The sequence below is a fragment of the Lepidothrix coronata genome, unplaced genomic scaffold, assembly GCF_001604755.1.
Source record: "Lepidothrix coronata isolate B3197 unplaced genomic scaffold, Lepidothrix_coronata-1.0 Scaffold122, whole genome shotgun sequence".
Classification (NCBI taxonomy): Eukaryota; Metazoa; Chordata; class Aves; order Passeriformes; family Pipridae; genus Lepidothrix; species Lepidothrix coronata.
The window spans coordinates 1,898,799-1,923,120 of record NW_016690302.1 but is presented as its reverse complement, the minus strand read 5'-3'; the positions used below and the strand labels follow the sequence as shown (position 1 = coordinate 1,923,120).

The window sequence follows — 24,322 nt, the reverse complement described above, 5'->3', positions numbered from 1 at the left end:
CAATGAATAGCACATGTACAACCTGCTGTGGCAGAGCTGAGATTACAGCCCATTAAAGCAGCCCCTGCAGTGCCAGTGCCAATTCCGGGGCCGGGTTTGAACGTTCCCCCCATCGCTCCATCACCAGCCAACGCGTTCGCTGGAGTCGCCCGACGCGGGATGTTCCCGCTCCAGGCCAGGTTGGACGGGGCTTGGAGCAACCTGGGATGGGGGAGGTGAGCTCAGAGGTCCCTCCCCACCCCGCTCTGGGATGCTGAAACCCAGCAAGAGTTCTGAGATGCCGGAATTCTGTGCTGAGAGGATGTTACAGACCCTTGCTCTGAGGAATACAGCATTACTGTTAAAGGGACAAGGGGTGCCCTGTTCCAGAGCTCTGCCTACGGATGTTCTGTACTAAGGAAAAGATAACAGAAAGGACAACTTAGTAGTCATGAATTAGATAGAATGGACATCCGGGGAGATGAGCAAGCTGAAGCGGAGGGGGGTTTCACAAGCTCCCAGTACGTAGTCAGGAAAAGTTCATGACAAAGAGGACCCTCTTGAGGCTGAAGGACCAGAAAGACCACCAGAGGACTCCCTAAAAGGACAGCCCCGTCTCAAGCTCCGCCCATTACGAATATGATAATTAGATTGTGAAATTAAACGAATGTGCATGTATAGATGTTGTAATCACTCACAAAAACTGTATAAATTACCTGGCTTTTCACTGAGAACTTTGGAGCTAGTTTGTCCAGCTCTGAGCAAAATCCGTGTGCCCAGACTTGGTTTTCACTCAGGAAAACCATCAGTGGGTAGAATTGCCCCTGGCTAGACTCCCCAGCGTTGCTCAAAACAAATACCTTTGCTGCTTAAAGACTCAAAACTGTCCCTGAGCAGCCTCGTTTCTGCCAATTTTGGCATCAACGCCATGGGGGGGGACACACACACACTCACTTTTCTCACAGACGGCCCCTCCCTTGCCCGCGGGGCAGCTGCAGGTGAACTCCTCGCCGTCGTCCTCGCAGGTGCCCCCGTGCAGGCAGGGGTGGGAGTCGCAGGGCCGGGGGGGTCTCCTGGTGACGGGGGGCTGCCGGGTGGGCTTCCTGCGGGTGCTGGCGGCCGGCAGGAGGGTGGGAGGGCTGGGCCTCCACCCGGGGCGCTGCCCGCGGGCCGTGGTGACGGCGGCGGCCGTGGTGGCCCTGCGGGTGGTGGCCGGGGCCATGGTGGTGGCCGTGGTGGTGGTGATGGTGGTGGTGAAGAGCCTGGGGATCCAGTCTGGAAGAGCAAAGGGCGGGGAGAAGTTAGTGCTTCGCAGCCCTCTCCCGAGGCAGGGGCGGCCACGCTCCCACGGGCCACGTGTCTTCCCTGGAAAATCACTGTTCCGGGTTTATCAGGGTGGACAAGGCCTGGCCACCACTTCAGGAGCACCAGGACAGGGTCCCTTTCCACTGCCACGCCCCCACGGTGCAGCAGTTGCCATGTGCCGTGAAAAAGTTGGGCAATTCTACCCCCAGATGGTTTTCCTGAGTGAAAACCAAGTCTGGGCACATGGATTTTTCTCAGAGGCCCCTGGCACAGGTTGCCCAGAGAAGCTGTGGGCCAGGTTGGACAAGCCTTGGCGTTGGGTCCACCGTGGCAGGGGGGGTGGAATGAGATGAGCTTCAAGATCCCTTCCAAAACATTCCATGATTCCCTGATTCTGCACCACCCTCTGCACCCTGGCACTGCCTGGGGGAGCTTTTCATGGGTTACTGCTACAGACAAAAAGCCCTGGCAAGAGCAGAAGAGCCACCCTGCCCATCTGAAAGCCTAATCCAAGCGAGGGGGGGCCAGCCACAGACAGAGGGGACTCACCAAAATCCATGAATTTGACATGCTCCTGCTGGGGCTTCTTCACCAGGATGGTCTTCTTCTTGGAAGCTTTGATCTGCTTCAGCAGGGCCGCTTGGATATCAGCTGCCGTGTAGGACGTGGCTGCTCACAGCCAGGAGGAGGAAGGAGAAGAGGAAGAGTGAAGATACAAGCCCACCCAGCAGCTCCTCTCCCACAGCGCATCCAAATTTGCTCCTTTCCCAAGGAAAACGCTTCCAGCCCTCCAGGCTGGAGCTTAGGGCTCACCCCCTCCCAGCTCTGTTGGTTTTGCTGGGCAGAAAACACAACCCTGGCAAATTTTAGGAAGGTTCTTTCCTTCTCCTTGCCACACGCGTGTTTCTCCAGCCGGCATTCCCGCTGGGAATGCCTGCTCCCTCCCGGGGCGGGTGGGGGTGCCACAGGGAATGCTCCTACCTGGGTCAAAGTGGGACTCCACGAAGACACGGACGGCGCTGCTCTGCCCCAGGTCCCGCACACGGATGCTCTTGAAATCCTTCTTGACGTCAGAACTGCGGAAAAGCTCGTCCAGCTGCTCGGAGGGAGGTGGAGGAGAAAAGGGAACAACCTGGTTAATGGGGAGATCCTGGGGAATGGATCCTTTCCAGGGAAAGATCTGGAGTCTCGGACGGTCTCCTTGGTTTCAACCCACAGGGGTTTGCATCCAACCCTTTGCAAGACACAGACACACAGAGGACAGGGCTCTGCTGTGCTACAATTCCAGGTGGTCCCTATTCTTTAAGGTAAGGACAGGATCCATAAATAATGTGGGACACCCCGTGGTACCTGTGAGGAGGAGTAGAACAGAGCCAGAGCAGAGACACCTTGCAGCTCATCCAGGGATTTTCTATTGTGTGGCATCTAAGTCTTCCTGATCTCTTCTAAAGCTGTGTAAACCTGCTTAGGCACTTTGGAAAATCCCATAAAGCCCTATTCTGCATCTTTAAGTACCTGCCTGCCTTTTAAAACTTGGCTCTTGGATACTGCAGGATTTGTCTGAAGTCACATGAAGGAGACAGTGGCAGTGCAAGGCTCACAGCAAGCCAGGGCTGTAACACCCCTGCCAGCTGTCTGTCCAGGCTGGTCTGTCCACCAATTCCTTCCCCTGGCTTCCAGGCAAAGAGAGAAGACAGTAATTAACTGATTAATGGTCCCATGGCACAGTCTCCCCCTTTAAATTTGGAATAGTGAGCAGGGGGGTGAAGGAGCACATCACATCCCCAGGCAGGCTGCACAGGGAACAGGTCTCTGCAGCACAGGGCTGTGGCAGGAGCTCTCAGCCCAGCCACAGATGCCTTTTGTGCCATGGTTTCATGTTGCCAGCCTGGGAAAACAGAAACCAGCAAAGGCCCTTAATGGATGAACCCGTGAATGAAGCTTTTGTGTGCACGTTTCCATCCTGGGCCGTACTGGGAAACACTGGTATTGTGCTGCAGAACTGCAGGAGCCAGCTGGTCCATGTGCCAGGCACACATCTGCTGGTGTGACTGCACTGAGGGCTTGCCAGCTTTCTGTGTGCAGCTTGGAACCCGCTCTAAATGTGTTGATGCCCTTGCAAAGATGGTCTGTGTTTGCTGTGCCACCCTGCAGGCTCCAGCAGAACGTTGTTACCTCGCCCAGCACCGCCTCAGCACCCCCAAATGTACACACTGCCACCCAAAATCCACCTACTCCTGCAGCTGGCAATGCAGGGGGTTCTCCTCAGGGGTGGGAGGCTGGATTTACAAAAGCAGCTTCCCAAGCTCTGGAGCTGAACCACAGGGTGAAGGGGTTCTGGATGTGTTTTTAACTCAGGGCTTTTCCTGGAGATAAGGACACTTTGGGAAATCCAAGGGGTTAAGGCAGAACCTCCTGTCTGAACTGTCCCATCACTGTGGTCAGGCTGAAGAAGGATTTTGGACTCAGAAGGATTTTTTGACCCAGCACAAAGGGAGGTTGTGGCCAGGTGGGGGTCAGTCTCTTCCCCCAGGTAACAGGATGAAAGGGAATGGCCTCAAGTTGCACCAGAGGAGGTTTAGATGGGATATTGGGAAAAAATTTCTTCACCAAAATGGTTGTCAAACACTGGAACAGGCTACCCAGAGCAGGGGTGGAATCACCATCCCTGGAAGTGTTCAAAAAACACGAGGATGTGGCACTTTGGGACATGGTGTGGTGGTGAACACAGTGCTGGGTTAATGATGGACTTGATGACCTTGGAGGGCTTTTCCAGCCCTGATTCTGTGACTCAGTGACTCCACGGTGTGGCAGGGCCCCCTCTTTTGCCGAGGACAGAAGATCCCTGCCCTGGAACTCACCGCGCTCTCGATGCTCCGGGCCGTCTCCCCAAAGAGCTCTGACTTGGGGTCAGCCATCTCCGGGGTGTAGAACAGCTCCTGGCCTTCCACCTCCTCCAGGATGAGGACTCCTTGGAAGACTTTGGTAGCTGTGGCAGGGAGGGAACACAGGACAAACACCTTTAGTCTGGGTGGGCAGGGGGGGAGGCGTGAGGCCGAGAGCCGCCAAGAGCATCCGAGTCCCTGGGGAAGGGGGATGGCAGTGTGTGGGTAGTGCCAGTGCTGGGGTTAGTCTGGATGGGTCTGGGAGAGCCATGGAGGATTAGTGTCACAGGGTGCTGGAGCAGATGGCAAAGACCAGGCTGGAGATGGCAGCTTTTACCATACGGGTTCCTCTGAGCTCCGGCCCGGAGAGCAGCCCCCCTGCACCGGCTGAGTGACAAGAGAGACACGTTAGCAGGACAGTCAGCATTCCAGGACCAGACACGGGCATGCACAGGGCACAGGAGGGAGAAACCTGGGCTCTGGACAAGGAGAAGACCTGTGCTGGGAGAAGGAAGGACAGAGCCTTCCAGGCCAGCTCTGCCAAACCCGAGCGAAACTGCGACAGGTCCCTTCCGGGGGGGCAGTGGGATGCAAAGGATGGAGAGATCCCACTGTAGGTAACCACATGGGAGGGTCCCTGCAGCTGTTGGGGGTTGAAAGGGGAATGTGGTGTCCAGAGGAAAAGGGGGTGTCCTGCTGGAAACCACAAGGGCACTTGGGAAGGACCTCAGTGAGGAAATATCTGGGACACAGCCCCAGAGCACGGATTTTCAGGGTAAGGAGGATGGACATCTTCTGACGGAGCAGAGGTGGGGCTGTGCTTCCTCAACATGTGGAAAGGGACTGTGAGCAGGAAGAGAGATTTCAGATGGGTCAGGGGAGCAGAGCACACCCCTGGGAACCACTGTGAGGGTCAAGCAGCTCAGAGCCCCCAGGATGCCCAGCAGGGACCCTGGGGGTACAACTGCTCTCCCCCCAGCACCAAACTGGTCCTGGCCCCCAGCTCCCTTTACAGCCACTAACACAGGGAATCCAAGCAATTCCCTCCTCCACCCTAGTGCCAGTGGAGAGATTGGCAGAAGCCTGGGCAAAGCACTGGTCAAATTTTTAAGGCTGTAGCAGTAAAGGAGGGAAGAGAACAGCAGTGCTCTGGCTGCCCACGTGAACAGCAGTGCCCACCCGAGCACCAGGGCTGGCTGCTGGGGGCTGTGGCAGGTTGGCACCGTGTCTGCCAGCTGCTGTGGCTCAGCACATCCCCGTGAACACCCCCTTCAAGGGACACGCCAGCCCCCGGACGGGGCACGGGACTGTCCTCGCTGCCAGCCGGGCAAGCACAGCGCCAGTGCTGCCCTCCCTGCTGGGCATCTCCCCGTGGCACCCCACACCTCAGCCTGACTCCTGACCCCCCACAGGGACCCCCAGAGCCCAACCCCGGGACAAATTCACCTGGGCAGTTGCTGCCCTCGGCGTCGGCAGCCGCGGTCTTGCCGTCGGAGCAGCATCCCAGCGGGGCGTTGTAACACGTGGCCCTCTCCACCGCCGGGGTGGACGTCACCTGGCCTTCCTCCACCTCCTCTTCCCCTGCAGGGGCACCAAGAGGAGCGTTCACCAGCAGCAGTAAGACCTCCCCTCTGCGTCAGAGAACGGGGCTGAGCCACAGCTCACACACACAGGGTTTGGCCGGACCCACGAGCGGCCCCGGAGCACCCGGAGCGCCCACTCACCGGCAGAGCCCGCCCCGCTGGACTCCTGGTCCCCGCTGGCGCCCATCTCCTGGTCCCCACTGCCCTCAGCACTGCCCGACTCCCCGTAGGCAGGCTGGGGGGTGCCCAGGACCACCGGGGCGGTGGAGAGAGGCCGCACCGTGGTCTTGTGCCCGCCGTGGGTGGCCCAGGGCGTCGTGGCCGGCCTGGCCGTCGTGACGCGCCTCGTCGTGGGGTGACCCCGTTCCGTGGGCTTGGCTTCCAGCGGCGGGGAGCTGGTGGCCACCTCGGTGGGCTCTGGAGCCTGGGTGGTGAGGGGCAGGGGCGGGGGGAGGATGAGCCGGTCCAAGGGCAGCGTGGGCAGCGGCGTGGGAGGCGACGGGTGGCTCGTGTGGGTGATGGACTCTGGAAAGAGCAGCAAACAGGGCGGGTAAGGAGGGGGGCACCTTCTGGGAAAGGCTGGCAGCGGCACTGGGAAGCAGGTTGCAAACCTATGACACTGGTTGGGAACCCTCAGGGCACCTGCCCTGGGCAGGAAATGTCAGGAAATGCCCTGGCACTGCAGAGGAAAGCAGCCAGACCTCAGGTCACGGGGTTGGCACTGCCCCAGCCCCCCAGAGCAGCGGGCACTCACCATGGCACTGCCCCACGTGCTTCACCGTGATGACCTGGCCCTGCCTGCAGGCGATGGTCCTCAGCTGGCACTGGTCCCCGTAGGTGACACCGTCAGAGCCACACACCTGGGGGGCAGAGAGGACACGTGAGCTGTGCCTCTGTCCTCCTCCGAGCAAAAGAAACTCGTCTCTAAATGCTGGGAGAATTCTGAGGCAGAGGGGACACGTGAGCTGCACCCCCTGTCCTTTTCCAGGCAAAATAAACCAGGCTCTAAAGGCTGGAAGGATTTGGAAGGAGTCCCTCTGAGGCACAGAGGGGATGGTCTGCACAGAGGGACCCGAGGTGGGCCGTGGGAGGCCAGAAGCAGAGCAAACTCAGAGTTCTCAGGTGGGAGACAGAGCATCCAGCTCTGCTGGGAGACATCCACCACTTGCACATCCCCCTTCCCCACGCACCAAGGCAGGGACCAAACCTTCCCTCCTGCTTCTTGTGGGAGGAAGAGACACGAGACCCCCGCGCTGCCCGACGCAGATGAACCCCCACAGGTCCCTGCTCACCCCCCTGAGCCCCCCTGTGCTGCCTGTCCCCCAAACCTTGGTCATGTTGGCCTCTGAGCACAGCGGGGACGGGCACTCGCAGTGGGCAAAGCCGTTGACCTCCACGCACGAGGCCCCGAACTCGCAGCTCATCTCCTCGCAGGATTTTGGGGCCGAGGGGTCTGGTGGGGCAGGAAGAAGAGGTGATCAGAGCACACAGAAAGCAAAATCCCTCCCTTCCTGGTGCATCTTAGCTCTCCCAAGGACCCGTTTCTTGGTGCCCCTCACCTTTCTCGCAGCCAGTCATGCCCAGTTTGCTGCCGTTGGGGCACTGGTTGCACTTCATGCCAGTGATGCCAGTCTTGCAGGAGCACAGCCCCGTCATCTGCTCGCAGTCATCCCGCACTGACCCCACGGGGTCGCAGTTACAGGCTGGGAGAGAAGGGCAAAACCACACTGTTGTGCTAGGGGGTTCATGGAGCCGACTGCAGCCTCACCCGGGTCCCTCTGGCACGGGGCACGTCACCCAGCTCTGCAGGACAGCTGCTGGAGGTGACTTACAGTGGGACAAACAGTCACTGCATGGCTTGTAATAGGACAAACAGCTGCTGGAGGACTTACAGTGGGACAGACAGCTGCTGAAGGTGACTACAATGGGACAGTGACTGGATGATTTACAATAGGACAAACAGCTGCTGGATGACTTACAATGGGACCAACAGCCACTGGAGCTGACATACAACAGGACCAACAGCCAGTGGAGGACTTGCAAGGGGACAAACAGCTGCTGGAGGACTTGCAATGGGACCAACAGCCACTGCATGGCTTGTAATAGGACAAACAGCTGCTGGAGGACTTACAATGGGCAGACAGCTGCTGAAGGTGACTACAATGGGACAGTGACTGGATAATTTACAATAGGACAAACAGCTGCTGGATGACTTACAATGGGATCAACAGTCACTGGAGGTGACTTACAACAGGACAAACAGCCACTGGGTGACTTACAATGGGACCAACAGCCACTGGAGCTGACATACAACAGGACCAACAGCCAGTGGGGGACTTGCAATGGGACAAACAGCTGCCGAAGGTGACTACAATGGGACAGTGACTGGATGATTTACAATAGGACAAACAGCTGCTGGATGACTTACAATGGGACCAACAGTCACTGGAGGTGCCTGACAACGGGACCAACGTTGGGGCTCACGGTTTTAACATTAACACCCTGACGCCCGCCCCGAGCAGGCCATGGGGCCGTGCCCGTGGGAGCAGCAGGATGAGGGGTGCTGACGCCCCAGCCCTGCCCCGGGTGCTGCCCCAGCCCCGCCCCACTCACGGGTGCAGCCGCTCTTGCTGTCGGTGACGATGCCGCGGAAGTTCCAGAAGCCCGGCTCGCAGCGGTCGCACTTGAGCCCCCCCACGCCGGGCTTGCAGGAGCACTGCCCCGTGCCGGGGTCACAAGACCCCCCGTAGGAGCCGTAGGGGTTGCACTGGCACGTGCCTGTGGGCAGAGAGAGCCTCAGAGAGGGGCTGAGCCAGGGAGGAGCCCCCGAGCTCCAGCCAGGGTGGGCTTGCGCTGGGCAGGGGGAGGTTCCACCAGCTGCTCCTGCTCCGAGGGGGAATTAAACCTCCAAGGGATCAGCCTGCTGTCATCAAGGACTCCTCTCTCATTACCATCAAAGGGGAAGGAAGCTATTAGAAGTTTATTATTAATTCATTAATTAGGAACTTGATGGAGGGGAGCGATCCAAAGATAGACAGAGAGACGCTTCTCCTCACCCACAGGGAGCAGGGGAAAAGAGACACGGGGAGAAAGGGAGACCTGGGGAGCAGCCAGGAGGGTGCCATGAGCACATCCCCACACTGCCAGAGTCAGGGAAGTGGCACATCCACGGACAAACCCGCCCCAGGGGCTTCAAGCTGCTGGTTAAGTGGTAATTAGCCCCTGATGAATGATTGCTGCCAGCACAGGGACACAGGTGGGACAGAAACCAGTGGGATACTGAACCCCAGTGAAGTGGGAAGCTGTGCCCGTGGACTGGAGGGCAGGATTTCCACCAGAGACACAGAGGATCACCAGTACCAGTGTGGTGCTAAAAACAAAATGCTTGTGTCCTCTGTAGCATCACCCTGACTGTCTCCTCTGCCCAGCACCCACCTCAGCCTGCAGCACCCCCCCTACTCCTGCCAGGACACCTCTGGACACTCAGTGCTGCTGCTTTTGAAATTATCCAGCACATTACACAGGACTCCCCCCTCATCAAACAGGCATTAGCCCAGCACAGGCACAGCACGAGCCGTGTCTCCACGGGGCAATGTGTTCCCTGCCAGGCAGCCACAGCCTCAGCTGTTAAAGGCTTTGCTAATGCCTTTCAAAATGCTCCTTCTGGCCCTGATAATTATTTAATAAATATTAATGAAACGCTGGGCAGCTCAGCTTCCTGCACAGTGCAGTCACCCACCAGTCACCGGTCCTGGGGTGGCCTGTGGGAGGTCCCCAGGTGAACCTCCAAGCTCTGTTCCACCTCATCCTGCAGCTCAAGGACACGTGGAATATTCCTGTCGCTCAGGCTGGTCAGTCCAGCAATGGGCTGAAGGCACCAGTGGCACAGTCTTGGCCCCATGGGCACTTCTGGGGGCATCCAGACAAGTTCTGAGCTCCCATCCTGCCTTCCCGCATTTCAAAGGGCTTTAGGCCTGGAGGTTGTCTCAGAGCTTTTGGAAGGACAAGAGCATCACCAGTAGATCCAGAAGGGGAAGAACACGTGCTGGGAGGTTGTAGCAAGGTGGGGGCTTGTTCCTCCTCCCATGTAACAAGTGACAGGACCAGAGGAAACAGCCTCAAGTTGTGCCAGGGGAGGTTTAGATGGGATATTGGGGAAAATTTCTTCCCTGAAAGGCTGGTCAGGCATTGGAAGAGGCTGACCAGGGAATCACCACCCCTGAAGGTGTTTAAAAAACACGTGGGTGTGGCACCTGGGGATAAGGGTTAGTGGTGGACCTGGCAGTGCTGGGTCAAGGGTTGGACTCCAAGGTTTTAGAAGGCTTTCCCAACACAAAATCCACTCACTTGGACATCCTGCTGCTCCCACTCCGAGTGCCAGGGTCATGTTGTCCGGGCAGCAGCCGTAGATGGTCTGGCTGCAGTGCACAACCAGGAGGGGTGGTGGGGTTGTGGCAAGGGCTGCAGAGGAAGGCAGAGGGGTACAGGTTATTTTTGGCAGGCAGGACACTGCTGGGATGCGTGGCCAAGGTATGGATGGAGCAGCAGGCAGCAATTCCTGCAAAACCACCTGGAGATTCTGGGAACAGGCCACGAGGAGGGGTCCTGCCCTTGGCCAGGGAGAGCACAGGGCATGGAACAGGAAGGATGCAGCGGGATCAGCAAACCAACAGGGACACAGCGGGCACTTCTTTGCTTATCCACAGGGAAAGGGCACCAGGCTGGGCACCCCCAGAGCTTGTGCCAGCTTTGGTGGGGAGGGGGGGTGGCTGCCATCAGGGGACTCACCACGACAGGCTCCTTGGCCAGTGACATAGAGATCCTGGCGCTTCTCACACCGTGTCTTCTTCAGCTCACACTCGTTGGCGTAGGTGACACCATCGGAGCCACACACCTGCCAGGACAGGGAGGGGCACCCGCTCAGGGCAGCCCCTGGCACGGGAAGGCAGGTTCCCTATCCCGTGGCATGCCCTCTCCTGGCCCAGGGAACCAAGGGAGGGGAGGGGAGGGAGGGTGCAGGGGGGCTCACCGGGCTGCGGGGCACGGCCAGGCAGGTGAAGTCGCACACGCAGCGATCGTCCTCGGCGTCCTCGTCCCACCAGCCCCCGAACTGCCGGCACCGGTCCTGCTCACACTCGCTGCCATCCCCGGAGCCAGAGCCCCCCGAGCCACACTCTGCAAGGGAGGACCACCCTGGTGACACAGGGCTCAGCCCCAGCACGGGGGGGAGCGGAGGGGATGGGGCCAAAGCCCTGTCCTGGCACCAGGATGTGCCCACAGCTGCACACACCCGCCCGAATCCGAGCAGATTCAACCTCCTCAGCACAAGCAACCCCAAAATCCTGGGCCAAATATATTTGGATGTTTATGCCCAGCTGTCAGGGAAGATCCCTCTCTCTTGGACAAAGCAGGTTCTCCCACCATTGACTGTGCTGAGCCAACACAATGAGAACTGCAAACCTGCTTTAGCCTGAGGTTTTCCTCCTCCGGCATCACTGCAGGAGCCAAACCAAGGCTCCTGCAGCTCCCTGCAGCTCAGCCAGCTGACAGTCATGCACGGGAGGGAGGGCTGCCACCGGCCTTGGTAACAATTTAACTCCATGCTTTGATCCCACTCCTTTTCCTGCTCTCCCAAACGTGCTGTGCACAGGGAGATTGCTGCTGCCGACATGGAGAGCAGAGCAGAGGAAGGGACGGGGTTTGGGTTTAGAAGTTCGGTTAGGGAGATATTTTAAGTACCTAAAGCCTGTCCCCAGCCTGGCTGCCTCTCTGTAAGATGCTCAGAGCTCTAGCAGCAAGAGAGATGTTGCTGATTTCAAAGGCTTCTTAAAGGGGAAGGGTAGGGGGGGGAAGGGAAACCTGGCCCTTTTTATTGAGTGATCAAAGGCTGGGATTTGGCATTACACAGAGAATTATTTAAGCTCTTCTCCCAGAGGGACATCAACCTGAAATTCCCCAAGGAGGGCTGTGATCAAACACCATGTTATGTCTTCCTCTCTCCTTAAGCTCTGCCATGCACTGAAGTCCTTTCCAGCTCTACTACATGTGCAACGAGCCAGGGAATCTCAGCTCACCAGAGCGGGGAGGTTTAGGTGCCTCCCCTACATGAATTCAGCCAGCAATAACCCACAGCCTTCCCCAAACTGGGAAAACTCAGCAGGTTCTTAGCTTTTAGCCTGGCCAAGCAAGGCACAGCCAACCCCACAACCTTCCCTGGCACTCAGTCAACAGCACCATGGAATGGGTTGGGTTGGAACGGACCTTAAGGATCATCTTGTTCCAAGGCCCCTCCTGAGGGCCAGGATGCCATGGGATGTCACCCACTGAACCAGGTCACAGGCCAGGCCCTCGAGCAGCCCCAGAACAGAGGGAAGCAAAGCAGCAGCTGCGCTCCCAGCCCCAGGAATGGCTCTGTTTCCCTGGATGAGACCCTCCAAAGCGTGACATTAAAGCAGCAATAACTCCTTGTCCACCCAACCGGGCGGCATCACCTCCACATTGCTGGGTACAGGGGAAAGGGGGGTGGCAAGCGGGGTGCAGAGTGGCCAGGAGGCATTGCTGGCACACTGTGCTGGGCATTCTGGGGGGCTCACAGGGCACTGTGCCCGAGCTCCACACAGCAGGGCTCCCGTGGCAGCGGAACCCTCCGTCCCCCCTCCCTCTCTCCCCGCTTCATGCACCCCCACACCCTCACACCTACCATCCTCACAGGGCCCCGTCCTGGCCACCTCGATGCTCTTCTTCTGCTGGCAGGAGGCCACGTGCAGCTCGCACTGGTTGTCGTAGGTGAGCCCGTCGGTGCCGCACACCGGGGCGGGGGGCTGGCGCTCGCAGCGCGGGCACACGCACTGCCCACCCACACAGCGGCTGCCAAAGGAGCACACCGTGCTGCCACACGACTCTGGGGACACAGGGGGGAACACAGGCAGGCGTCACGGGGGCTCCCGTGGCCGGCTGAGCAGTGTCACACAGCTGGGGACCGCTGATGTTATTGTTTGATTTGATCGGTGCAAAGGCTCTGCGACGGCCAGGTGCCCACCCTGAGCATTCCTGACCCCCCCATCAGCACCCACGGGCACTGTGTGCCCACCCTGAGCATTCCTGACCCCCCATCAGCACCCACGGGCACTGTGTGCCCACCCTGAGCATTCCTGACCCCCCCCATCAGCACCCACGGGTGTGGCGTCCAACAATTCTTCCTTACACCACTAAGAAATCTCATTTACTCTCGTGGTGTGTTCTGACTTGAGCCCACGGAGCACTGAGGGTCATCTGTCACACTCAGGCATTCTCTCCCGAATTCAGGGAGGATCTCCACGCACCAGCTCAATCCCTGGAACACCAGACCCATCTGGACAGGTTTTATGAGGCTCGAATCACTGCTTTTACCCAAACAGCTTTTGCCTTAATGAAGAACCCGGCCAGGGCTTTTAATTCATTAAGAAATTAGCACAGACATTTCCCTGGGCTGGGGAGTGGGGAGGAAACTCGGGAACAAAGAGGAATTAACCCCAGGGGATGGGGGCGGAGGGAAAGCCGTGTGTGTGATCAAACAGACCCTCAGTGCTTTCAGTTCTGATGGTGGCCATTAACACGTTTTTAGCCCAATTTCTTTGCTCGGCCCGGTGGACACTAATCCAATTTCTCTACCAAGTAACGTGTGTGGGGGGGGGAAGATACCACCTACAATAGGGAAACAACTAAACCAGCTGGGGATAAAATTCCTCCTAAGCCACATGGGAAGACCACGCGGGACGAGGCGAAAAGCCCAACCGAGTCGGTGACCCGACGAGCCCCGGGTGGGCAGGGCCAGGGGGGCGAGCGGAGGGCTGGAGGGGACCTTGGCAGACTCACTGCAGTCTCCCTGGGCGGCCACCAGGATGTTGGTCTGCTGGGTGCAGGCTCGGACGTGCAGCTCGCACTCGCTGCCGTAGGTGCGGCCGTCGGAGCCGCACACGGGCTGGGCAGAGGGCACGCACTCGGTGGGGCACACGCAGCGCCCCGTCTCCGCCTCGCAGATGGCCCCGAACTGGCACTTCCCGCAGCGGTCTGTGCGGAGCAAAGGACAAAGCCGGGAGGTTAAAGCAGCGCCGAGGCGGGGGGGTGTTGGCTGAGCACAGAGCAGAGACTGCACGGGCTGGAAGGGACCTTAAAGCCCGTCTCGTTCCACCCCCCGACGTGGGCGGGGACACCTTCCACCAGACCAGGTTGCTCCAACCTGGCGTTGGACACTTCCAGGGATGGATCTTGGAGCACCCTGGTCTAGTGGAAGGTGTTTCCTTCCCCCATGAGATGGGCTTTAAGGTCCTGTGCAACCCAGCCGCGGACACTCCCAGGGATGGGGCAGCCACAGCTTCTCTGGGCAACCCGTGCCAGGGCCTGCCCACCCTCACAGGGATGAATTCCTTCCCAATCTCCCAAATAAACCTACTAACGCAGATCTAAACCCACCCAATGCAGAAATGAAACCTCCCTGCTCCCACCTCGAGCCCCTGCAGACACCACAGCTCTCCGGGAGCAGCAGCCCCAGGGCAGAGTGGAAGGGAGGGAGAGAGGGCAGGGATGTGGGAGGAGGGAAAGGCTGGGAGGCAGAAAGGCAGTAACTACTTGTAAAAGCCATCAGGGCCAGGAGTAACATGCTGAAATGTCACCGTGGCTGTGTGCTGGCAGGGCCAGAGAGGAGGTGGGAGAGTGTGGGGCTGAGAGTAATTATGGGGAGCAATAAATCAGCCCCAGCCACGGGAGGAGCAGCGGAGCCTCCCCGGCAGCCCAGGGGAGAGAGCCAGCAGCGTTCCCACACGGCACAGCAGCAGGATGGGAAGAGGAGGTTGCCTGGGAAGGGGGATACCACCTTCCCCTCGTTTATCAGGGCACCAGCAGCGCTGGATGCAGGTGTAACATCAAATGTCACAGTGCCACTTCCCAGGAGGGACCCCCAGCCTGCCGCAGACACACAGGGCACACGAGGGCAGGCTGGGGGCAGAGAAGATGTTTATCATCCTGACAACTCCCTCTCCAAGCAGCTTTCACTCCTTGCAGGAGAGCCCAGACTCCAGCCAGCACCTCTCCTGACTCCCGGGTATTTACTAATTCACGGCTTCATTTTCTCCTTCAAACACCCCTCTTTTTTTCCCCTCCCTACCGGTCATTTCAGGAGGAATTTGGCTCCAAGGCGGTTTTCCCTTCTTTTTCTTTCACACGGCAGCTGCTGCCTTGGCATGGGGGAGGGAAGATGCACCAACCCCCTGCTCGGTTCGTGCTGTTGGCCAGGAGGTTTCTATCTATGGCACAAATCCTGCAGCCACACACGGGCTCTGCAGGTCAGGGGAGAGGATGCTCATGGCAGCCAGCTCCTGAGAGTCAGCCTGAAGGTTTGGGACAGAAAACTGCATTTTGATAAAACTGCAACAAGCCCAGTCCTACCTGAACAGATTCTGTCCCAGGAGAACAGAGTCAGCCCGGGCTGTGCCTGTCTGCAAACACTCTCTGACTGGCAAAGCTGGCACAGAGAGTGAGCCTGCAGATGGAAGTGCCTGGAACAGGCTCCCCAGGGCAGTGGGCACAGCCCCAAGGCTGCCAGAGCCCCAGGAGTGTTTGGACAACGCTCTCAGGGACAGGGTGGGATTGTTGGGGTGTCCTGTGCAGGTCGAGGAGTTGGACTCTGATCCTTGTGGCTCCCTTCCCAGTGGGGATATTCCATGATTCTGTGCTGTGTAAGGGTCTGAGCTGTATATACAGGGGGGGGTTCTTATTAGGGAAGAGGATGAACCCTCCTTACTTCATCCTGTGCCTCTAAGCCAGCCACCTTCTCCCCAGGGCACCCTGGGTAAGGCCTGCTGGGTGAGGGGACAACCCACACCTGCCTCCCCTCAAGCTTTCCTTGGTGAGGAAGGCAGCGTTCAGGATGGACACTGGATTCTCTCCCACCACCTTCCTACTGAACCTGGAGACACACAGCCCCAAACCCCTCTCTCCCAGTGGGCACATCTGTGCTTAACTCACTGCCTACTCCCCGTAAGGAAAGAGAGGAAGAAGGGGGAAGAGGGAGAGGAGGAGAAGGAGAAGGAGAAGGAAGCCCCCTGAGCTCGTTTCTTACCACAGGGCCCCTTGTGCTTCACCCTGATGTCCCTCTTGAGGACGCAGGCCATGGAGTCCAGCTCGCAGGGGTTGCCGTAGGTGCGGTTGTCGGTGCCACACACGGGGTCGTAGCGGCCCTGGCACACCTGCTGGCACTCACACACGGCCTCCTGGTTCTTCACCACGCACGTGGCCCCAAAGGTGCACTCCACGCTCAGGCAGGGGCTGGGTGTGCCCAGGTCTGCAGAGGGGACACAGAAAGGGCGGCGGGTTCAGCCAGCTGAGCTCCCCCCCCACAGCTCCCCCCCGGGCACTGAGCACAGCCAGGCATGCCAGCAGCCCCAGCCACAGCACCCCCCGACCTGCCTCTCCCCCAAAAGCCACAGAGCTCCTGGCCTTGGCCCCAGCCCAGCCCCTGCCCCCTCCATGCCACCCCGACATGCCCGGCTCAGCGTCATCCCCATGCTTGGCAGAGGTTAGGGATGGGAAGTGGGCACAAGATCTTCTCCCTGCACGCCACGAGCGGGACTCCTGCTTCATCTCCTCCACCCCATCACCGTCCCAGGGACGTTCTGCCCCTAGGAAGTGGGATCAGCAGCACTCACAGAACCTTCAGTAGCCAAAAAGCTCACACAGGGATAGCTCCCTCCACTGAGATCCACGTCCTCGGGGTGCCTGTCCCCTGAACAGCTAAGCCCAGGAAGACCTGGCTGGAGAAGACACTTGCATTTGGCTCCACCACACCACCCATGTCTCTCCTCTCCCATCCCCTCCTTGTCCTTCCTCAGCCCAGGGAGCTGCCGTGGGGCAGGATGAGGAATGTCCTCCTTTCAGCCCAGTCCTTGGGCAGGTGGCTCCAGCAGAGCCCTGGGGCTCCCTGGGGATGGGCAAAGCCCCCTGGCACGGGCTGCAGGCTGGGAAGCAGCATTCCCTCTGCTCAGCCACGGCCAAGCAGGTGGCACCTTCCCTGTGGGGATGCTCAGGGGTGACAAGGTGAGCAGCCAGCACTGAGAGCAAAGAGCAAAGGCCGTGTCCAGATCCCTGGTACAGCTCTGGAAATGCTAGAAGGGAAAGCCCTGGGGTCCCTCCCAGGCAGGAATACCCCTCCAAGAATTGCCCCCACCATCCAGGAGCCAAGCCAGGCAGCTAAAAGGCAGGGGGGACAGACCCAGCCCTGCCCAGTGACCCTTCTCGTGCCTCCAGACAAAATCCCTGAGGACCTGGGGCAAGGAAAGGACACGGATTTGACCCGTGCTCAACACTGACAAGGACACAGGACAAAACACAGGTGGGGAACACACAATGCAGCCAAGAGGAGATGGAGGCAACAGGCAGACACAGCACAGCCCCACCAACACTCGGCAGAGAGGCAGGCACAGAGGGGAGCGTGGTGGGAAAGGGCCCTCCGGAGCCTCTGGAGTGGCATTGGGCACCTCCCCTGCCAGGACCACAGAGCAAGAGCAAGGTTTGAGCCCTCAGGAGCCTGGCTCCATGCTGGCAGCCAGGGAGGAATGGCCCAGCACAGGCACAGGCATGCCCAGATCAGGGATCCTGCTCTTTGGGAAGCACCTACCAAGTCAAAACTTAGAGCTGAGGGTCTGCAAAGGAACAGGGGAGAGGGGGACAGTTCAGGCACAAAGCAACTGCTCCAAGCCAGCCTTTTCAGCTGTGTGCCGAACTTCCCTGCAGCTGAGGAGTGTGTGAGCAGTCCCCAGGGATGGGGAGCAGCAGAGCTCAGCCCTGTGGTGCTGCTCACATCAGCCTCTGCTTCCCTTTTGGAAACATCCGTCCCATGATCGTGTCCCCCAAGCACAGAGATAAAAGTTTGCGTGGAAAAAGTGCCTCTGATGGACACAATTAGGAGAGAGGCATGAAGCAAATACATTCCCTCACCTGAAATCCAGACTCATGCTCCTGCCTTGGGGAGCAAAGGAGCAGCGAGTGGGAGCACGGGGAGGTGCCAGCCCTGATGGAGAACGGGGCCCTGACACTCCCTGCCCTTCTTAAGCAGGGAAACGGGCAGAGATGCAGCACATGAAGCTCCTTCACAGCCCAAATCCCAGGCTGTGAAATCTCACACGCAGCCCTGGGCACCTCCAGACGTCACTGGGAGTTTTGGCACCACTGTGGGTGGATGCAACCAGGACCTACTGAGCTGTGCTAGAATCGAGACCTGCTTTGATTCCCGGCCCTTCTCCATCTCACAGACAGAGAAACCCAGGCACAGAGAAAGCAAAACGCTCTTTCTGCACCCTGGGAGACTCCAGGGCACAGTCCCTCACCTGCTGCCCAGCTTGGAAGTGTTGAAGACCAGGCTGGATGGGGCTTGGAGCAACCTGGTCTAGTGGAAGGTGTCCCTGTCCGTGGCTGGGAGTGGGACTGGAGGATATTTAAGATCCCTTCCAACCCAAACCATTCCATGCTTCTGTGCAGACACCTAACCAAGCCCCTGGGCACACTGAGCTCTCCTGCCAGCCCCAGCTGAGGATGCCCATGGAGAAGAGGCTCTGAAGCTGCCTTGGAACCCATCACACCCCATCAACCCCTGCCTGTGACACCCAGCGGGCTCCGGCACCAGCTCCACAGGGAAATATTCCTAGGGAAGAACCACTTCTGAGCACAGAGAGCTCCTCAGTGCTTCCAAAAGGCACGTGGTACTTTGCTGGACACCAGAGAGGTGATCCCTGCAGAGCCCCTGCCCAGGGGGTTGGCACAGACAAGCAGGACACACACTATGGAGAGCAAAGGGACAAGCACCGCAGTCCCAGGCAGGCAGAAACTCTGGGAAGGAGGAGGTGGGGAAGAAAGGGGGGTTAGTTGGGGGCAAAAGGAGAGGTAAGATCAACCAGGAGCAGTCCAGAGTGATGCAGCAGCCCAAGAGGGGCTTGCTAAGGAGTGGGGGGCTCACAGCACCCACCTCTGCTCCCACTCTCATTTGCCTCGAAGGGTCAAGCACCGGACAAGACCCCAGAGCACTGCCAGGCATTCCCATTCCAGCAGCGAGAGTTTGGGGCCAGGGATGGGAGCAAAAGCAGGGCAACCTCTCCATCCCGGGGGCTCTCAAGCAAAACTAGAGAGGTGGGGAGCAGTGAGAAGAGGCCAGGACTGTCACTGGCCACGGAGAAGGGGGGAGAGCCGACCTCCCAGCAGAGATGTCCGGGTAGGGAGCAGAGGGTGATGCGAGGACACAACTCCTTCCTCCACACAGGCAACACTGTAAAACACAAGACACAGACGAGAAAGGAAAGAGAGAGAAAGAAGGAGGGAGAAAGAGGGGAGGGGGAGAGCAGAGAGAGGGAGGGAGGAAAGGAAAAGATGCAACTACAGACACCTTCCTTCCCTCCACCTCCTGTCCATGTCGGCCTCATCCCATCCCTCCTTTCTCACCTGCACCATTGCAGTGCCAGAATAGAGAAGGATTAAAAACAAGGCTTTTTTGGACTGTTTTGTTTGGCTTTGCCTCCTTTGCTTGGCTGCTGGAAAAGACAGCAGAGAGCCCAGAGTCTATTAGACAGGTATGTGTGGGAGATCAAAACACTGCCCATTCTAACAGGCTCCTTCATTCCCTCCCTTTCCCAGCTCCTCCTGCATTCTCCCAGCACCAAGGCATGGATGAACTCAGCAGCACTGAGCTCACAGAGGATGCTTTCCTAAGCTGATGGGGAGTGAAAAAGCTGCCCACACCTCATGGGGGCTGGTTACAGGACTGCCTGGAGCTGTCACACAGACTTTGGAATCCCAGGCTTTGGCAGACAGAGCCCCAGCTTTGATTGATTCCCCCCAGATTATGACCTTTTTTTGCTGCCATCCCACAAGGACGTGGTTCCTGAAAGCAGATGGGCACATCTGCTGTCCTCACCTGGAGGAAGAGAAGTTGGTGGGAAGCTAAAATAAAGTGAGATGGGGAGAGGAATGGCAGGTGCATCAGGACCACGTCCTGCTGTCTGCTGGCCTCCCTCCATGGAACACGGTGGGAATGATGCATGGCTGACAGCAGAGTCACAAGCAGCACCAGTTCCCTGCTCATCCTAGAAATTTGGGAAGCCTCAGCCTCTAAAGGAGGCACAGGGAAGGGTTTGTGGAGAGCCCAGGGCAGCAGGGCTGCAAATAACCACCCCCTGGCCCTGCTGCTGCAGGATCCCAGCCTTCCCTTTAGGGAAAACTTGGGGAACTGACTCCTAAATATTCACCCACCAGAAACACAGGCAAACAGACAATCCAAAACAACAGCTGTGATTGTATTGAGTGTGATTTTGGGAGCCTGACAAACGGTTTTCAAGCAGCTGGGTCTGGCAGCATTAAAAACCTACAGCAGGAGCACAAAGCCAACAAAACAGATCCGCAACATGGGGCCTAATTCCCAAGTACTTCAGGAGGTTTAATGCAGCTGATACCTTATAAAAACATCAGCTTAAAATATCAGGACACGGTTCCAGAGCTAGTAAAAACCAAATGGAGCTGAAAAGAACAGTCCTTCCAAACTCATACAAATCAATCCAGTGATTGCGTTTCAACACCTTTCATTTTCCGTGTGATAAATTTAAAACTGGACATTCCCAGCATCCTGGGAATGTCCCATCCTATCACATCCTCCTGAAAAAGATCCACTGGAAAGGTCAAAAGCTTCTCCTAGAGACAAGACAAAGACATGGTGAGATCTCCAGAGAGCAGGCACGCTGGGAAGAGTTCCTTACGGAGAGCACCTGGAGCTGAGAGAAGCAGGCAGGCATGGAGGGGGGAGAGCATGGAAGGAGCTTGGAGACTGGCACTACCCTGGGAGGAGGAATGAATGGCATGGGCTGCAGGGAGCTGCGTGGTGGTGGATGAGAGAAACCAGCTGGACGCCACGGACAACAAAAAGATTCTCCCCCGTGTTACTGAGCACATCAGACAGAGACGAGACCACGGGGGAACACGTGCACACGACAACACAAGGACTGCTGGAAGGAGAAAGAACGGGGATCCTGAGGGCTTGTTGGGACACGAGACCGAGGAGACCCTGTGGCTTGCTCGGTGGGCACCACCCACACTTACCTGCAGCTCTTTCCTGCACGGAAGGACGGGCACGAAGCCGCCGGCAAGGAGGGGATGACGCCGGGAGGGCACCGGCGCCCCGGCGGGCGGGGGTACCAGTATTCCCGAGGGCAACCAGTGCTTACCACAGGGTCCGCTGTGCTTGACGGGGATGGCAGCCTTCTGGTGGCACTCTGCCTTCTGGCGCTCGCAGTCGTTGCCGTAGGTGCGGCTGTCGCGGGCGCAGACGGGCCGGAAGGCGCCGTCGCAGGCGATGCGGTCGCAGGAGCAGCGCGCGGAGCCGCGGCGGTTCAGGCACACCCCGTTGAACTTGCACTCGTCCCTGCACTTGTCTGGGGGCGGGGGGAGAGCACGGCACAGCACGGCTCACACCCGGGCCCCCAGGGATATAGGGGGGACAGGGGATGGCGGGGGAAGCGGGACGCGGTGGTCGCGCCGCAGCGGCGAGCGCACGGGGAGGGGCACAGAGAGGTACTTACCCTGCTGCTGGCACTGCCCTGAACGCACCTTCTGGATCTCCAGGCCCCGGATGGCCCCCGAGCGCCCCATCACGCACTCGTTGTCGTAGGTGACGCCGTCGTCCCCGCACACGGGCTCCCTCCTGGGCGGGCAGCCCTCGGGGCGCGGCAGCAGCTCCGCCCGCCGGGTGCGGGGGTTCACCCGGCACACGCGGTTCATGTCGTTGAGGACGCCTTTGCAGGGGTCTGTGTGCGGAGCAGGGAGTCAGGCCCGGCCATTCCCTGCCCGGGGAGGTGTTTCCCGGGCTGGGCTCCTTCCCTGGGCAGCCCCAGTGGCTCCTGTGCCTTCCCCCCTGGCACTCGGGGCGTGCTCGGCTGGTCCCTCACACTGGGCTCTGCACCCACAGGACTCAATTTTTACTGGGCTGCCCACACACCACGGGCACGTGCCCTTTCCAAAGGGAGCACTGATGGGATGAGCCCTGCCTTTTTGCCCAGCCTGAGCTGCCTTCACTCCCCTGTTTCTCTCCTGAGCCAAGAGAATCTCGAGTCCAAAGGTGGGCATTGTGGGGTGTTTGGTACTGCCATCCCACTCCTTCCATACTCCCTCCCTCCCTGTCTCCCAAAAGTGCTGGAAGAGCCCTGAAAGCAGCCAGGGCCACAGGCTGCCAAGCCCCACAGCTCTAATCTAAGTTTAGGCTCTAATCTAAATTTAGGCTCTAATCTAAGCTTATCTGGATCCCCCTGTCTGATGAGCTGAGCTCACTTCAGCCACACCAAAGACACGGGCAAAACAGGTGCCTCCTGCCCACTAATCCCTGCTGGAGCCCTGGGATTTATCCCCTCCTTGCCAAGCAGGCACCTGGAGAGTGCTGATTCATTGTCTGCAACTGCAGAAGCACCACGGGGATGTTCCCAGCCTTTAATCCCACTAGTCTGAAATCCAGGCTGACAAGGGGAGGCAACAGTAAAACAAAGAGGGATGTCCCTTTTGGCCATCCCCACATCCCCATGGAGAAGGCTGGCCCAGGACAGGGTCACAGCTGAATTCTTTTGCTTTGCCCATTTTAGTGTGGAAATTAAGTGGTTTGCCTGTCCCTGCTCTGCCCTACCTCCAGCACATCCTCAAGCCTTACAGCAACACCCAACAGAGTCCAAATAACCCCTTTTTCCCCCAGATTTTCAGGTTCTACAGCTCAGCTGCTCAACCCAGACTGCCTGAGCTTCTGCTGGTGCCCAGCTGAGATCACAAGGTGCTCAAAAGAGGCCCAAAGCTCATTCTCTGCCCTAGAAACCTGGAGCACCCAGCATGACATCGCCTCCTTCACACCTCCCTCTTGCACCCCTCTTGCCCCACTTGGAGCAGTGAAAGCACAATTCCAGCTCTTCCAGGTTTCCAGCCTGCCCCAACACACTCCCACGCTCCTCTCCCTGGGGTCAAACACTGGTCTGGCACGTGTCTTGGCTGATCTCTTGGTTTTCCTAATGAATACAGCTGCTTTTAATTACCCAGTGCCCACAGCCACCACGAGCCAGAGAGGAATCCACCCTCGGAGCTCGGGACTGTTTGTGCTCCGGGATCTGTGCCTGGCAGGGTGCTTTAATTAGCAGGAGCTGCCTGGGATGCTGGCGAGCAGCAGGCTCCCTGCCAAAAGCACAGCCGGGGGACCTCGGTCAGGGGAACAGCAGGAGGGAAAGGAGGTGGCACAGATGTTGGAATTGCTCTCTAGGTCAGTGGGTCCCGAGCACAAACAATTGCTGCGGGGGAAGCACTGGCTTGCTCCGAGTTTCAGAAGCTGTCACACGCAGACTGATCTTTTTCTCCCTAAACCGACCCGTTTCTGCCCAAACCAACATTTTTTGCTGTCCAAACTGACCTTTTTCTGCCCAGACTGACCTTTCTGAGCTGACAGCAGCCACGTTTTCCTCCCCAACCCATCCCCTTTCCCACTGCTTTACCCTCAAAATCCCTAACCCAGGTGGAAAGATTTTTAAAACCCTTCACCCCCCAGCTATTTAAAGGCCCCAGGGAGGGGCAGAGGACTCACCACAGAGGCCATCAAACTTCTTGAAGACGTTCTCCTGCTTGTCACAGGCGTGCTTGTTGAGGTCGCACTCGCTGCGGTAGTCGCGGCCGTCGCTGCCGCACACGGGATTCTCGGGAACGCCGCTGCAGGAGGACGGACACACACACTTGGCCGACTGGCCATCGGTGGAGCGGACACAGGTGCTGCCAAAGCTGCAGGTCACCTCTGCACAGGGGTCCTTGGAGCCTGTGGGAGAGAGCGGGGGGCACGGCACAGGCGTGAGCACGGCGAGGGTGCTCCCGCTCGAGGGTGCTCCCGCTCCGCGCTCCTTCCTCCCACGGGATAAATAACCCCGAAGTATCCCGGTATCAGCCAGGCAGCCCTACCCCTCCAAGTGCCCAAAAACATGCACAGCACCAATAGATGTCCTCCCATCGGCTTCAGTCCAGCTGCTCCTGAGCAGAGCTTGTCCCCCTCCCCGATGAGTGGTGACGGTTGCCCACGGAGACAGGCGGGATGGTGAGGCTGCAGGATCAGCCCCAGCCCCACAAAAGGGAGCTCCCTCCTCACCTGGCCCTTCTCCTCTCCTCTCTAAACCTCTGAGCCTCGTTACTGCAGGCTCCCTTCCCTGCACAGGCTCTCTGAGAGCCTCTTGCTCCAGCCTTGAGGGTCCTCAAGGCACCTCCTGCAAACCTTAATTAGAGAAAGAGCTCAAGGAGCAATTTCCTCACAGATGAGGAAGGGCCAAAATTTGCCAGCTTTTTTTTTTTTAATTTTATTTTTTTGCCTTTTTTTTCCCCTTTATTTGTCACTTTATGATTATGATTTTAAATAAATCTCTCAGTGCTCTCTCCCCTGTGCCAAGAGCCCCAGCAGGAGGGCCGGGTGTGGATTTATTGCAGAGCCAGCACGCCGAGTGAGGGAAAGGTCAAGTTAATTTACTCAAGAGATGAGGAGACCGGGGGGTCTCATTT

General features: G+C 58.4%; 1 protein-coding gene across 1 annotated transcript in view; it reads right to left on the bottom strand.

Annotated features, from left to right (window-relative positions):
• The window catches only part of AGRN (agrin), a 114,635-nt gene that overhangs the window by 18,754 nt on the left and 71,559 nt on the right, over positions 1 to 24,322 (bottom strand). Inside the window, exons 6-24 of the mRNA XM_017825689.1 lie at positions 23,370 to 23,594; positions 21,343 to 21,567; positions 20,989 to 21,195; positions 15,849 to 16,070; positions 13,607 to 13,801; positions 12,453 to 12,653; positions 10,782 to 10,927; positions 10,541 to 10,646; positions 10,100 to 10,213; positions 8,366 to 8,530; positions 7,312 to 7,455; positions 7,081 to 7,205; positions 6,507 to 6,612; positions 5,894 to 6,277; positions 5,616 to 5,750; positions 4,146 to 4,273; positions 2,266 to 2,380; positions 1,834 to 1,953; positions 934 to 1,254 (exon numbers count right to left, since the gene is read on the bottom strand). Coding sequence (XP_017681178.1) covers positions 934 to 1,254; positions 1,834 to 1,953; positions 2,266 to 2,380; positions 4,146 to 4,273; positions 5,616 to 5,750; positions 5,894 to 6,277; positions 6,507 to 6,612; positions 7,081 to 7,205; positions 7,312 to 7,455; positions 8,366 to 8,530; positions 10,100 to 10,213; positions 10,541 to 10,646; positions 10,782 to 10,927; positions 12,453 to 12,653; positions 13,607 to 13,801; positions 15,849 to 16,070; positions 20,989 to 21,195; positions 21,343 to 21,567; positions 23,370 to 23,594 — 3,384 coding nt within the window. The remainder of the gene's footprint in view (positions 1 to 933; positions 1,255 to 1,833; positions 1,954 to 2,265; positions 2,381 to 4,145; positions 4,274 to 5,615; positions 5,751 to 5,893; positions 6,278 to 6,506; positions 6,613 to 7,080; positions 7,206 to 7,311; positions 7,456 to 8,365; positions 8,531 to 10,099; positions 10,214 to 10,540; positions 10,647 to 10,781; positions 10,928 to 12,452; positions 12,654 to 13,606; positions 13,802 to 15,848; positions 16,071 to 20,988; positions 21,196 to 21,342; positions 21,568 to 23,369; positions 23,595 to 24,322) is intronic.